Source organism: Pseudorasbora parva, chromosome 9, assembly GCF_024679245.1.
Source record: "Pseudorasbora parva isolate DD20220531a chromosome 9, ASM2467924v1, whole genome shotgun sequence".
NCBI classification, from domain to species: domain Eukaryota; kingdom Metazoa; phylum Chordata; class Actinopteri; order Cypriniformes; family Gobionidae; genus Pseudorasbora; species Pseudorasbora parva.
In genome coordinates, this window is record NC_090180.1 from 5,783,928 (window position 1) to 5,798,860 (window position 14,933).

General features: G+C 35.9%; 1 protein-coding gene across 2 annotated transcripts in view; it reads right to left on the bottom strand.

Moving 5' to 3' along the window:
* The window catches only part of atp6v1h (ATPase H+ transporting V1 subunit H), a 48,808-nt gene that overhangs the window by 10,404 nt on the left and 23,471 nt on the right, over positions 1–14,933 (bottom strand). For both annotated transcript variants that reach the window (XM_067453635.1, XM_067453634.1), the window contains 4 exons: positions 8,019–8,197; positions 7,808–7,933; positions 4,275–4,376; positions 2,112–2,225 (listed from right to left, as the gene is read on the bottom strand). In XM_067453635.1, the coding sequence (XP_067309736.1) occupies positions 2,112–2,225; positions 4,275–4,376; positions 7,808–7,933; positions 8,019–8,197 (521 nt within the window). The remainder of the gene's footprint in view (positions 1–2,111; positions 2,226–4,274; positions 4,377–7,807; positions 7,934–8,018; positions 8,198–14,933) is intronic.

Here is a 14,933-nt window from a genome sequence, read left to right on the forward strand (position 1 = left end):
GAATCATTTCTAAATGCTATGACGCACATAACATAGCGAAGGTGTGATTACATTTGGTCATGTTTTGTAGTGAAATCTTGCTTAATATTTTTTCAGTTATTCTTATCATGACTTCATTTTCTAATTAAATTATGTTTCATAACAGTGAAGCACATCTGAAACCTCATGCTAAGCTGCATCAGAACACAGATGAAGTCCTTAAGTGAGTAAGGGCTTCTACAAAACAAACATTTTAAAAAAAATGATTAAGCACTGTCGTCCATCATCTCAAGGCTATGGTCTCAGGCTGAATTGCTGCACATGCACAGCATTCACACCTCCAGGGGTTAACCCAGATGGTACAGATACAATAAGCTAACAGCATGCGAAGTTGGCCATCTAGAACTGTGCCAACTCAAACATCTTCTCCTCCTGCTGTTGCCATGACACCAAACAGCCTCTATGGGGTGAGAATGGGAAAAAGCCACAGCACCACAACCCTCAAGGGGAAAATAAACTGTACGCACAAGGCAGCAGCTTTTTTTGGTGTTATTTTCTGTATTAAACTCGGAGTAGAAAAAAAAGCTGTTCAAAAAAACAAAACAACAACAACAAAAAAACGTCAAGTACTTTTATGCCGGAAACCATGAAGACAATGAGTGACGCAATTAATGCCATGGAAACTAGAAGTTCCTCCATGAGAACATCATCTCAACACCATGATAGATAAGAGAAGACAATCTTCAGATATCAAACCTCTCAAAAAGAGTGCAGCAAAAGGAAATGGCATTCGTGGATGCAACTAGATTGCAAAGATGGCTTTTGAGAAGAGGCAAAAAAAGTCCTTTCTAGTACGGCTCTTGGTAACTACATTCACCGAATCTTAACTCAATCACCCGGCTATTACATCCCCTGTAATTTCCTCCTTCAATTAAGAATACAAATAAGAGTTGGCCTTCACGTCCTTCAGATCAAATAATACATGCACTCTGCATGGTTTTTACTTTTTTTTGGTGGTGACATGCTAAGCTTTGCGTCAAACCGCTGCAAAATTATGCACAATTAATCCTGAAAATAACATGTAAGCCATTTAGCTAATGTCTAATAATTGCATGATACACTGAGTCAGAGTTTGCAGACAGAACTGTTTCTAAGTAAGGAAATGAGAGATTGTTAAATATCTCAACAGCTCTTAGCGGTTTCATTTATATATCCCTTGGTCTGGGTTCACAGCATAAATACTAACATACATTTTCCCTGGAGCATCTGCCTCCATAAATTTATTTCTCCTGCAGTGGAGCCGATGATAAAGATGAATTATTCGGAGATACTTTATGGAGCATGCAACTGCATTCTCTCTATGCAGGAGTAATCTAGACTATTCAGGCAGCATTTAAAGGGACTTGTATTCTGCTCAATTTGACAGTTAACTTTGTACTTGAAGGTTGATTTAAAGCCACTGTAATGAAACGTTGACAGCGAACAATTACTCTTCATGACACCACTAAATGTACACCAGTACACGTCTATTGTGTTTCAAACACGTATGCTATATTCTGGGACCTTTGAGGTTTATTATCCCTGTTGAAAGAGTCATTTGAAGCTCATAAGGATGAATGCAGACACAATAATAAGCTACTTGTGTTAGGTCGGTTACCTGAACCTGAGCCAGCGACTTGCCAGCTTAATTCAACAGTTCGCTGCTCTCATAAACACATCAAACATGCATGGAGAAGTTAATCATGTTTTTTTCCCCATTTATTTTGTGCCCTTGGTTTTAATCAAAGATCAACTAATGCTGAAAAAACACAATGGTCCACTGAATAATTCATTATTATGTAGTACCGAAGTGAGAAAAGCTCCTTTCCAGGTCACTATTTAGGGCAATGGTGCGTCAGCCACAAACACCATGACTAGTTTACTTTAGAAATAAATACAACAACCAGAATTGCTTTTAAAGAGGTAATTGTACAACATAAGTTGGGTTAAAATGTAATCCTGTAAATAAAAATAATAATAGTAATAATATCAAAAATAGTAATAAATAAATCAAATTGTTTGTGTGAGTTCACTGCAAAGCAAATGCTGAACATAGATTTTGGATTCATTAATGCATATAAAGTTAAACATACCAGTTATGCACCATAAGCTTCTGGACGGCCAGCAGGGCATTATAGCGGACAAGCTGGTCTTCATGATGCATGTGGTTCATCACTAGTTGTTTACCACCCAGCTGTTCGATCACCCTAAAGGACAGAGAAGCAGAGAGAAGCAGTTCCAGATTATTATGTTCTGCAAGACGGGTAATAACACAGGACCTCTTTGCCTTTCAATTCAACTCTGGGAATAACAGAGAAAAACAGCTGCATCATTTCTGGCAATGGCAATCATTAAAATAAAAAACTCAATCCTAAACTAAAAGAAATAAAACAAAACGCAAACTAACAAACCACTAAAAAGGTTGCCTTCTGTGATATATACACACACTGCCCAGCCATGTATAATGCATGTACGTATATAGATTTAGCCATACATTTTATACTTTTGTCCATATAGTGTATATGTATAAAAACATACACATATACATACACACACATTATATATAGACACTATATATATGTATATAAATAGTGTCTGTTTATATATATATATATATACACACACACACATACACACATATACACTTTATGGACAAAAGTAGAAAATGTATGTATCTTTCAACAAGACTTTGGAGTGTTTCTGTTTATTGATGACATTTCTGCCCATTCATCCAGTAAAGCATTTTTGCCACTGATATTCAATAGGGCTGAGGTCAGGACTCCATGCTGGCTACTGAAGTTCTTTGATACCAAACTCATCCAACCATGTCTTTATGGACACGGTGAACTCAGGAACAGTCACGCTGGAATAGAAAAGGGCCTTTGCTTAAACTTTTCACCCAAAGTTAAGTGCATATCATTGTCCAAAATGTATCGTTAGGAAATGAAAGAGAGGGGCTTAGCCCAACCCCAGAAAAACAGCCCCTTTCCATTATCCCTTCTTGACCAAACTCCCAGTTGACAGTGTAGTCAGGCAGGTAATGTTCTCCTGTCATCAGCCAGACCCAGACTTGCCCATCAGACTGCCAAACAGAGAAGCTTGATTCGTCACTCCAACGAACACGTCTCCATTGCTCCATAGTCAAGCAGCAGCGTGCTTTACACCACTCCATCTGACACTTGACATTGTACTTGTGCATGCAGCTGCTCGGTCATAAAAACCCATTCCATGAAGCTCTCACCGCAGAGTTTGTGTGCTGATATTATTGCCAGTGGAAGAAACACTTCAACTTTCCAATAATAACATTTACAGTTGACAATGGAATATCTAGCAAGGATGAAATTTCACAAATGGACTTATTGCAAAGGTGAGATCCTACCACAGTACCACGCTTGAATTCAGCTCTTCAGAACGACCCACCTTTTTCACAAATATTTGTAAATGCAGACTGCATGGCTCGGTGCTTGATCTTATACACTTTTTGGCAATGGGTCTTCTTATTAAAACTATTATGTGTAGTGCAAGCTTAACAGTTCTTTTTTAAATCAGGAATATTTATTTGTTCTATATTTATAGCTCACATTTAGCCACAGTTAAAACAAAATCACTTCTTGGAGAACAAAAGATGGAAAGGCAATAATTCAGCACTTATCGCAAATGAATGCAATTCTTTTGGGCAACTGCTCACCTGCAGAAGCTAATTTGTTCTAGTGGTCTAATTACAGGGTTAGAACCAAGGCTGATTCAGACCAACGAGTCCCTATAGATTGACTGGTTTCTTTGAACGGTGGGGGCGTTCTATAGAGATAAGTGAGAGTGTGTGTTCTGAGTGGTCGACCTCAGGGGGAGGAAAGTCTGGATTAGAGAAGGTATTAGCCACTCACAGCAGAGTTGGACACAAGTGGCGGATCACTCTACTTACAGAGGGAAACTATGTGTAACCTTCTTAGGTCTAAAATTGATTGGCCGATCATGAATGCTACGTGCCGACAATATAAATGGCAAAGCTTGGGCAATATCTTGCAATTGGTCAGCCTGGATGAGTTAATACGCTGCTCTCTTTGAAGTGAAGCAAGTTTAAATTGACACTGATATTATCGCATGCAAGCAGACAGCACAGGAGGTAATAACTGTAACTTGCGCGATTCTGAGCTCTATAATCATATAGAGCTGCAGAATATTTGGGTATTGTGTAAAAAGCAGCAGAGTCAGAGAGATGGTAATTTATAGATGAAGGATGAAGGATACTTGCTCACCTCTTGCCCCGAGGGTAATGTCTCACATATTCCCCCACATCGTGAGCTGCAACAGCAATAACCTGAGGGTCATCAGACACTTCCAACAACCTGGTCAGTATCCTGGCAGGAAGCACAAACACACAATCATTTCAGGTCCCCAAAAGCAATCACTAACACCTCCAGGGCAATACTAAACCCACGCTGAGCAAATATATCCCAGGGTACAGTACAGCTGGAGATGTAGTGTCTACATTAGTCCAGGAAAATAATAAAGGTTCTGTTAGTTGCTAAAAAACAGTATTAAACTGTATTTTTGTCTTCTTTTCCAGTAAAAATATTTAAATTTCAACAAGATAATTTGCAAGTCAGTCACACTTACACTTCAGTTCAAAGGTTTGTGTTTTCTATTGTAATATATTTGAAAATGTAATAACTCACTTCAGTGTCATATAATCCTCCAGAAATCATTCTAATAAGCTACATATTAGAAACAATTCTTTTATTGTTAATATTGAAAACAGTTGTGCTGCTTAATAGTTTAGTGTAAACTGTAATACATTTTTTATATATACATACGCTATGGTCCATTAGCCAGTGTGAAAATTATGTGGCCCAGGTCTGATGAGGAGAGGGCCGGAGAAAGGAATTGTGGTTTTGTAGCCTTCATGACGAGAAGAGATGCTGAACGCGTACTTAAACAGTTAAATGGTAAATATAATCTTGTTCAGATCTATTAGTGGCTGACCAATATAATTAGATAAATTGGCCAATATTGAGCAAATACACATTCATTTTTTAACAAAGTTTTTGTACCAAAAAAAATACTAGCATTATAGAATCAAGAAGTTGCTTTCTGAAGTATAAATTTATCAAAACTTTTTTTAAATATTTATAAATATTATGTAAAATCACTTTATTTGAAGAAGTTATGCATGCTATGTAAAGAGTTTCCTTTAAACAGGATGATATATATATATATATACATGATTCATACTATTTAAGCAACTAAATACTTTGTATCATTGTATCTTCAATGCATCTTAAAGTTTTCTTGGGGTAAATTACAAAAATGTTATGCTTTGTAACTTATAACCAAATATTCTTGAAAACATTTCTTGCATCAACAAATTTGTGCTTCTTAGTAGTAAATGTGTTTAATTTAACGGATGTGGAGATATTTCAAGAAGTTCAAGCATCATTTCAATCTATATCTGGTCCAAAACAATAAATCAAGTATGAGAGAGGTCTCCATTGCATGGAAAGCGTGAAATTATAAGAGTCATGCAGAATGAAGAGTGAGGGTTCAAGCACTACATATCACCTGCACACTGAGCAAGAGACGGAGGGAAAAAGAGAGACGAACTGAAGTAAAACACCAATTGCTGATGGCTGAAACGGAGCCTTTGTGCTGATTGTGGAGAGGGTGGCGATGAGAGGAATGAGATGAGTAGATTAGGTTTTAAACGGAGCTGTCAAAAGGGTCGAGCTGACGCATGATTAAACTACTGAGAGACGATGAAAATCAGTTTCAACTGATGATACTCGGCTCTGGTTTCAACTTGTGTAACCTTCGCCAAAAGAAGAGGAGGGACACGTGCACAAAAGAGATTCAGACTGTAAAAACAGCTTGTGTAAAAACAGTACAGTGTGTTCAAAACAGTAATTTAACCATTTTCTCAAAACTGCAAAAATTGTTTCAGTCCCTCTTTGAACACTTGATCCCTGCTAACATCTTTTATTATAAAAGCTGAGAGAACTGAAAGCACTCATTATGACTATTCATACGTGTGTGTGTAGTATTACTTCACACAGCATGTATGTTTCAATGCAGCCACATTCACATCACAATATTCTTAATTATTGTTTTTGTTTCATTTTGGCCTTTGCTACTGTTTTAGTAGAGCGACCACTAGAAATAATCAGGGCAACAGGGAGGAAAAAAGAGAAATCACTATCACTCAAATACATTTTTGGGGTCTTTGTATTGAATTATATTTCCTTGGGGTATGTTAATCAAATGGATTCATGCTTTTTTCCTTAAACCATAAAATCAAACAATTTGTGAGATTTATGCTTTGTAATTCAATATATAGTTTTGAAAAAAAAAAAGTCTTATTACCTTAGACAATTTTGTTCTTCTCAAGTAAGTGTGTTTTGTTTGATGGATGCAGAATTATTATTACCGGATGACAGGAAAAAAATATATTGTCTGCTGCAAGTTGTATAACACTTAAGCAAAAAACTAAATTAGTAAAACAAATACATAAAATAGTAATAAATAAATTAATATTTTTTTTATGTATTTGTAATACAACAAATACATAAAAAGCTATTATATTATAATCACTACAACTGTAAATTATGATTGGTCACAATCACTGTACAACCATTCATTATATGGCAGCGGCTATACACTAAGTGTAAATATAAAATAAATGTGAAAATAACATTTTCTTAGCTGTAGATGCTATTTACTAAGTGAAAATAGAGATGTATTCTATTTACACCATATAAAGTAGAAGTTCTTTGTAATATGTGTAAACAGTAATTATATGTAATTTATACTTTATTTTGACAAATACATACTATTTGTACCTCAGTATTGTTGTACATTAACAGGATGCAATAATGACAGAGTGTAAAATATTATTTTTATTTAAATTATTAAATGAATGCCACCCTAAAGAGGCCCTAAAAGCCCTCCCTGCACCTACCCCTAACCCTACAAAGCATGCCATTTACACTTGGTGTGAACAGACACTCAGTAATAGGGCTGTGCGATGTTGAAGAAAAATGCCATATGCAATATCATGTTAAATAATGCGATATGCGATACGATATTGCAATTAGTGTGTAAAATCTATTTAAATTATATATATTTTTTTAAATGTAAAACTGAAAATTAAACCTTTTTTTCGTTTCACATTCTTTCTGGGAAAAAGAAAGCATCGCTACAACTTCTGAAAGTGACCAGCAGTGACGTTCACTTTTCTGTGTGTCTGTGTGTGTGTGTGTGTGTGTGTGTGTGTCAGATAGCACGAGACTCCCAGTTATTATTTTTCGCAAATTATTGCGTTTAATTACTCTTTTTAACATCAAGCAAGTAACAGTCGTGTGCCCAGTCGATTCTCTGCTATATGCGTCAACCTAAAACGGACACTTTTCACAATGTTGAAGTAGCCTATTAAAATCATTCAGATACTACATGCCTTTGCAATATGCATATTGCGATATGTACATTTGCAATATTTCAATAATTTCGATATATTAATTGGATTGGATGCTGTGTGGGAAAAGCAAACAAAGAAATAAATAAAAAAGAATGCATTATATATTTATTCATATTTTTGGCTGTTTGTTATTTTGGAGGGGAAAAATACATCTTCAAAACGTAATTTTATTACAAAATTTAACAAATAAATGTGGTTTTGGCATTCTGTGATGTGTCATTTTGTCAAGAATTGACAAAAATGCAATGAATGCAATGTAAGTCACCTTGGATAAAAGCGTCTGCCAAATGCATAAATGTAAATGGTGTAGGTGCTTCTTACTTCAGCAACTCGTAGTTCTTCTCGTTCAGGCGAACTGCGTTTTCCCTCCAGAACTTCTCCGACTTGTGCACTGGACTCCACTCTAGACGTCCAGATTTCAGCTCAGAGCTGTACTCATCAAAAGAACTGCAGGGGGAAGAATGGAAAACACTATCAACATGTGAGGAAAAATAAATGTTTAAAACATACTGTGAGAATATGAGAGCTTTACCTGAGATCCTGAACGCTCTCTCCCAATCTTTCCAGGAGGAACTTGATATCATCAGTGATGTCCTCGTCATCATATTTCTGCTGTTCCAGGTTCTCCAGCTGTTTGAGCACTTTGCACTGGATCATGGCAAGAGCGTATTCCTGACGGGTCTCTCTCTCAGCGGACTTCTCCAACAGGTTCTACAGCAACAAACAAACATCAATCATGTTAATGCCATTACTGTAGAAAATCATTAAGTGGATAATTAAGTACTAAGTGTGCTGAAAATAATCAAAGCACCACTTACTCAGATCTCTAGAACAAAATCAATTATATTGAATTATTTACTTTCAAATACAACTCGTTAGGAGTGCAATAATAAAAAAGGTATTTGTGACTGCTTAAATTATAGCAAGCATTTTCTTTAATCAGTTTTCTTTTCAACGAAGATACCACATTGTTTAGTAATAAAGATGATATATTAAAAATTAAAACAAAAGATGAACTTAAAGATTGGTTGAATGGTTGAACCTTAAAGGAATCAGGAATTAGTTCATTTCTAAATGAAATATTTCCTGATATTTTACTCACCCCCATGACATAGATGATGTTCAAGTCTTTCTTTTTTCACTCTCAGAAAAAAGGCACATTGCTATGGAGTGGTACCATAAGGTACAAAAGTGAAAAGGTACATCATTGTACCTTGTACCTTAAAAGGTACATACATATCAGTACTTTAAGAGTGCAAATTAGCACCTTACAGCAGTGGTTTTCAAACTTTATGATGCCAAGGACCCCCAATTATGATGAACCTTTATGAGGGACCCCCTTCCTAAAATCTATCTCTATATTTTTCTTAATGAAAAAAAGGAAGTCATAGAAAGTGTGACATTATAAATACAACGTACTGTTTCCAAACTTAAACGGGCTATATTTAATGTTGGAGGATGTATAAACCTGAAGAACATTTTCAATGAAAAATTATTTGTATCAAATCTTTCACTATAAATGCATGTAAACAAGCATTCATACTCAGGGTTCGTACACCTTTTCAAAGGTAAAATTCAAGCACTTTTCAAGCACTTTCAAGGTCAATTTTAAGGATTTTTCCAGCACCTAACACCGCTGTAAATTACATACCAATACATTGTCAAAATTATTATTTAGTGTTATCACATTAAAAAGCAAATAATGCTATAAACAGCCAAAATTGTGTTTCGTACAGCAGAAGGATCAGATATTTAACCAAATCACAAGTTTTATTTATTTTAAATGTATCACTGTCTAAGTAGACTGTGCTTACTATCTAACCTGCCTTTGGGGTAATTGTAAAAACAATTACCCTAAACAAAATCACTTGACGGGTTCACTTAACTTTCAATTCATTTATTGAAAATTTTTAAAAATGCAAACATTCGTCTTTGAGGTAGACAGTCAATCAGTTTCAGCTCATTGACCTTTTCTATTTTTAATTAATTTCTTTTTTGTGTGTGTGTATGTCTATTAAAAGTCTAGGCAATCCAATATTTCTTCTGAAGAGATGATAAATAAATATTAGCTTATATGATAAAGCTTAAGCTTTTTTTCATAAACATTGATCAATTACCATTACAATTATCTCAGAAATATGCTTAGCCTACAGTGCATGTTCTACAATGGGGTAATTGTGTTGCAGTAGCTTACATACAGCACAAGAAAGCTTGACTTCAAATGGTAAAACGAAGAGAAAACAGTAATAAAATAAGAACAAATAAGCAAAAACAATCGCACAAATAAATCAGGTAGGCCTAGGTCTAACTGTGTTCAGGTGACACTGAATTAAAAAAAATAAACAAGTTATCAAATTTAAAATAACATTGGATTTTCATTGTAAAAATTAAATATGAATCTGTTAAAGTTACACAAGTTACACAAGTACACAAGTAAAGAGCAGCAAGTGATCTTTTGTCTTTTTGTAGTTTGAATAACTGCTGCCCCTTTAAGACCAGACGCAAGTGTGGAATCAAAACACTGTTCCTGTTACTCATTCTTCCTGAACTGTTTAAGACATAGTACACATTGTACGCGATTTCGGACGCAGCCTGGAGTTACGTTAATACAGATGAACAGTGTAACATTTTTGTGTGTATTTGACCATTAATAAGCTGGGAAAAGGAGCTTTTTTTTTTTTTTTTTTTTTTTTTTTACTTGTATGTCAGAGGTCGGCTTTATAACGGTATGTGCGCACTTCAGATATGAGCGCAAAATCTGCGGGAATTTGTAGAATTATGTCTAATCCTGTGCGAAATTCAGACCGATCACGCACTAACACACTGTCATAAAGAAAAATCAAGCAGTACGCGTCGGCACGTTAGTGTACAGAGGGTTAAACGATCGGCCAGAGAGGAGAGCAACAGGTGTAAAGAGGAGAGGTATCGTTTCGGATATTTCATTATTGATGCATATCAAAAATATAAAAAATTTTAACAGCAAAGTTACTTGTATGACCATCTGACACTATTTTTATGCACTGAGCTAACGTCTGTAGGTTTTAATTTGCAGATTTGTGGCTACGTTCACTGCCTATTCCACAAATGAACATGCCATAACGGGCATGTTAATCTTACATTATCACATTATACATAAGTAACGTTACACTGTCACTTATGCGAATTCCTAGCTAGCAGTTAATAGCGCAAGTTAGACAAATAGGCGCTAATGTGTAACGTTAGGCTACAGTAAACTACTTTAGTTAGCTTACTTGAAAGTCTATGACTTAGCCTACCTTTCATGTGACTCGAAAGAGCAGACTCGCCCATAGTGAAAAGCTGCAAGTGTTTTTGCAGACTTTACAGGAGGCACTTCGTGGGGTTTGTGCCCGTTTGATCCAAAATTCGTATTTAGCATCTTTCAGCCAACGTTCAATGAAACGACAACATGGGGGCGGAGTCACACATGGAAATAGACGGGCAGATCGCGAGCACAGCAGGTTTCATTTTATGCTCTCCAACATTTTATTTCTACATTTAATAAACAAACTATTTAGTCAGATAGGTATTTGTTGTAAAATAAATAGTTACAATTTCAAGCATTTTTAAGCACTTTATCCAAAATTCAAGCACTTTTCAAACCTTGAAAACACAACATCAAAATTCAAGCACTTTCAAGGATTTCAAGCACCCGTACGAACCCTGCATACTGCGTTAGGAATTCTCCTTACAGCCCCAGTGAGTGAGATAAAGGGAGAAAAACTCACTATAAAAGGTACAAGACAAACATATACAATTCTGGAAAGTATGTATATGGCAAGAAAGGAGAGAAATATTTAGAAAATTAAAGCATTCTTCCTTTGTCTTTTTATTGCCTGAAATTTTCTGGGGACCCCTTAGAACCTTCTGGAGGACCCCTGGGGGTCCCCAGACCCCAGTTTGAAAACCCCTGCCTTAAAGGGACATAGTAGTACCTTTTCGGTTTTGTACCTTAGGGTACCGCCTCAGTGGCAGCAATGTAGCTTTTATTCTGACAGTGTTCATTCGAAAAGAAATAGCGTTTTTTTTTTTTTTTTTTTTTTTTGAGGAATACATTTCAGGATTTCTCTCACATCATAGCCTACCATGAAAACGACAGATCGTTGCACTAGATAAGACCCTATTCCTCGTCTGGGATTGTGCAGTCTCTGAAGCCCTTCCTTTGAAACTGCATTGATCTGGACCTTCAACATTTTGGTTGCCATGGAAGGCTAAGATGGGGAGAAAAATACTGGAAGGTTTTTCTCAAAAAACTTAAATTTATTTTCGACTGAAGAAAGAAAGACATGAACATCTTGGATGAGACAGGGGTGAGTAAAATATCAGGAAATGTTCTTTTTGAAGTGAAGTAATCCTTTAAATAAATAAGACCAAAGATCTGCTCTTGGCTTCTGCAGTCAAATGAGTCAGTAAATTCAAAACCATTTCTGCACAGCATTAGAATAAATTATCATTTGAATTATAATTATATAATATATTACAATTATAATTAGAGACTATTGTTAAGTGAAAGTCAGGGTTTTACATTTTAAATATGCATTCAGCAAGATTTTTCCCTTTTCCTGAAAGTTTCTGCTACTTTTAAAAAAGGGAAGAAAAGCTTTGTGCATCTACACAGTGTGTGCAGTGATGTTTTACCACCATCTGTTTGACACAGCCCCTTTGAACAACCAAAAAGAGCAATTTGAGCAATGTGACTTGGAGAGGAAATGAACATGTCAAATCATAATAAAAGTGCTTTTCTTAGAATTAATTACACTCTTAATGGATATGGTTCATTTAGCAGTAAATGCTAACATAAGCCCTTTGCTCCTAGCTGTACTAAAATTGTGTGTTGCTCTTTGAAAACTCACCTAAAAGCCTTAAAAACATAGCCTTTCTGGCATTACTGGAAAATTATTCTTTAGCTGTTCTTCTTTATGCTACCGGTAGTCATCAAGTTAAATTGCTTAGATCAAATTGGGTGAAATATAAAATCAACTCATAATGCCACTCTAAGAATATATCATCAGTTAATAGACACTGGGTGCTCAGAGAAAAACAACAGGAAATTAATAAGTTAATCACGGTTCTTTCACGTCTACTCGTTTAATAAAGTTTGACTATAGATTTTATGATAGGCAGTGTGAGAGGAAAGAAACTTATGTACCACCACCACAAGTTAAGTATTGATTCATGATGAAACCGAACCATATGTCATTTTGAATGAACCTGAATCACTGTTACTGAGACACTTCAATTAGACGCTAGTGGAGTAAAAACCAAGTAATCCTTAGACACCTCACTGCTTTCCAGCAGCGTTTAATCAGCAGAATTGCGACATTACAATACAATAAAGCCAAAATTGAACAGAGTCAGTGCTCAGCTGTACAACATAAAGGATTTCATGCTGTTGCATGAATGAAGGCCAACAAAGATTTAAAAGAGAAGCTAGCAAAAAGAAGAGATCATATTAAAGGGACAGTTCACCCAAAATTGATTTTAATTACACACCCATAAAACCTTTGCTCACCTTTGAATCTTAAATGAAGATATTTTTGATCTAATCAAACGCTTTCAGTCCTTCCACTGGGAACAATGCAATTTACTCATTCAAGGGCGAGAATGATAGGAAAGATATTAAGTAATCCATATGACTCCAGTGGCTTAACCTCAATTTTATAAAGCAACAAAAGTGCTTTGTTTGTGCAAAAAGCATGAGATGTGTAAATTCCACTGCTCCCAATGGAGGGACTGAAAGCGCTCTGATTTAATCAAAAATATCTTCATTTGCGTTCCTAGGACGAACAAAGGTCTTACGGGTGTGAGGGAGAGTAATTAATTACAGAATTTTTGGTTGATCTAACCCTTTCAGAAGCAGTGGCAGAATCCTAATAGAGCGATAGTTGCCGTGCTGAATTACAACAGTAATGCGAAATAAAGAGGTGATGAGCAGCGCTGGCAGGTTCATTTACAGCAGCCTAACGTTTCGTTTCAATGCAGACTGCTGTAAAGCAGTTTGACAGGTCTTAATTTTGGCTGCAAACATACATTTTTTATGCAGTTCAAACACATTTATCAATCTTAGACAATGGATTCATACCTATTCTCATTTTAAGGGGAAGACAAATTATAACTAGATGAACAAAAATGCTAATGTTCTGTATGAGTCATGTATTACAATAAGTCAAATCCTTGATCAGATCCTATTCCAGATGCACCCACGAATGACATTCTCTGCCCAAGAGAGGAAGTCTCCTTCATACATTTGTAACACAATTTCTAGCCATATTACGTTTTATGCAATGACCTGCAAAAGAGGTCAAAACTGTATTTCAACTTGGAATGTTTTAGAAAAGTGCATACTAAAAATCAATTTATATAAATTAGTGCTGTCAAAATTTGAGTGTTAACGCATGCAATTAAATTGTATAGTTTAATGCATTAAAAATGTTTAACGCAGCATCCATTTCTTCAGAAAAAACAAACACTGGATGGATTTTGATCATTATAGGATTGTTGTGTACAGGCAATGTCAACACACATTTCCATACAATCAACTTGTAAAAGTGCATGTACCATTATATGACCCCTTAAAGGGATACTTCACTGCCTTTTCATATTAAACTATGTTATTCCCTTAACTAAAACGAGTTGATACACACCTCTCTCGTCTCAATGCGTGCACTTAATCTCTCTGACGCGCGGTGACGATCTGATAGCATTTAGCTTAGCCCACTAAGCCCAGTTCATTCACTATGGTACCAAACAGAGATCAAGTTAGAAGTACCAAACCCCTCCACGTTTCCCCTATTTAAATACAGTTACACGAGTAGTTGAACGATCAAGTATGGTGAAAAAATAAAACGTGGCGCGTTTCTAATCAGATTAAAAAGGAGAACTATAATGTATGGCGGAATAGCACTTCTGAGAGTACTTTGGCTCGGCGCGGTAAAAAGTCCCGGCCGAAACATCTTTTGAGATGAGAGTACTCTCAGAAGTGCTAATCCGCCATACATTATAGTTCTTCTTTTTAATCCGATTAGAGAAGTACCACGTTTTATTTTGTCACCATACTTGATCGTTCAACTATGAATATGAACTATGAACAGGGAAAAGATGGAGGTGTTTGGTACTTCTAACTTGATCTCTGTTTGGTACCATAGTGAATGAACTGGGCTTAGTGGGCTAAGCAAAATGCTATCAGATCATCACCGCGCGTCAGAGAGACTAAGTGCAAGCACTGAGACGAGAGAGGTATGTATCAACTCGTTTTAGTTAAGGGAATAACATAGTTTAATAAGAAAAAGCGGTGAAGTAACCCTTTAAACAAACAATAACACACAGAATTATACCAAAATGTCCACTTTGTCAACTACTCTCATAAGAGAAGTCTTAAATGAGTTAAATAATGTTGCATGAACTCAAAGAGAGCGCCTCAGATCCGTGT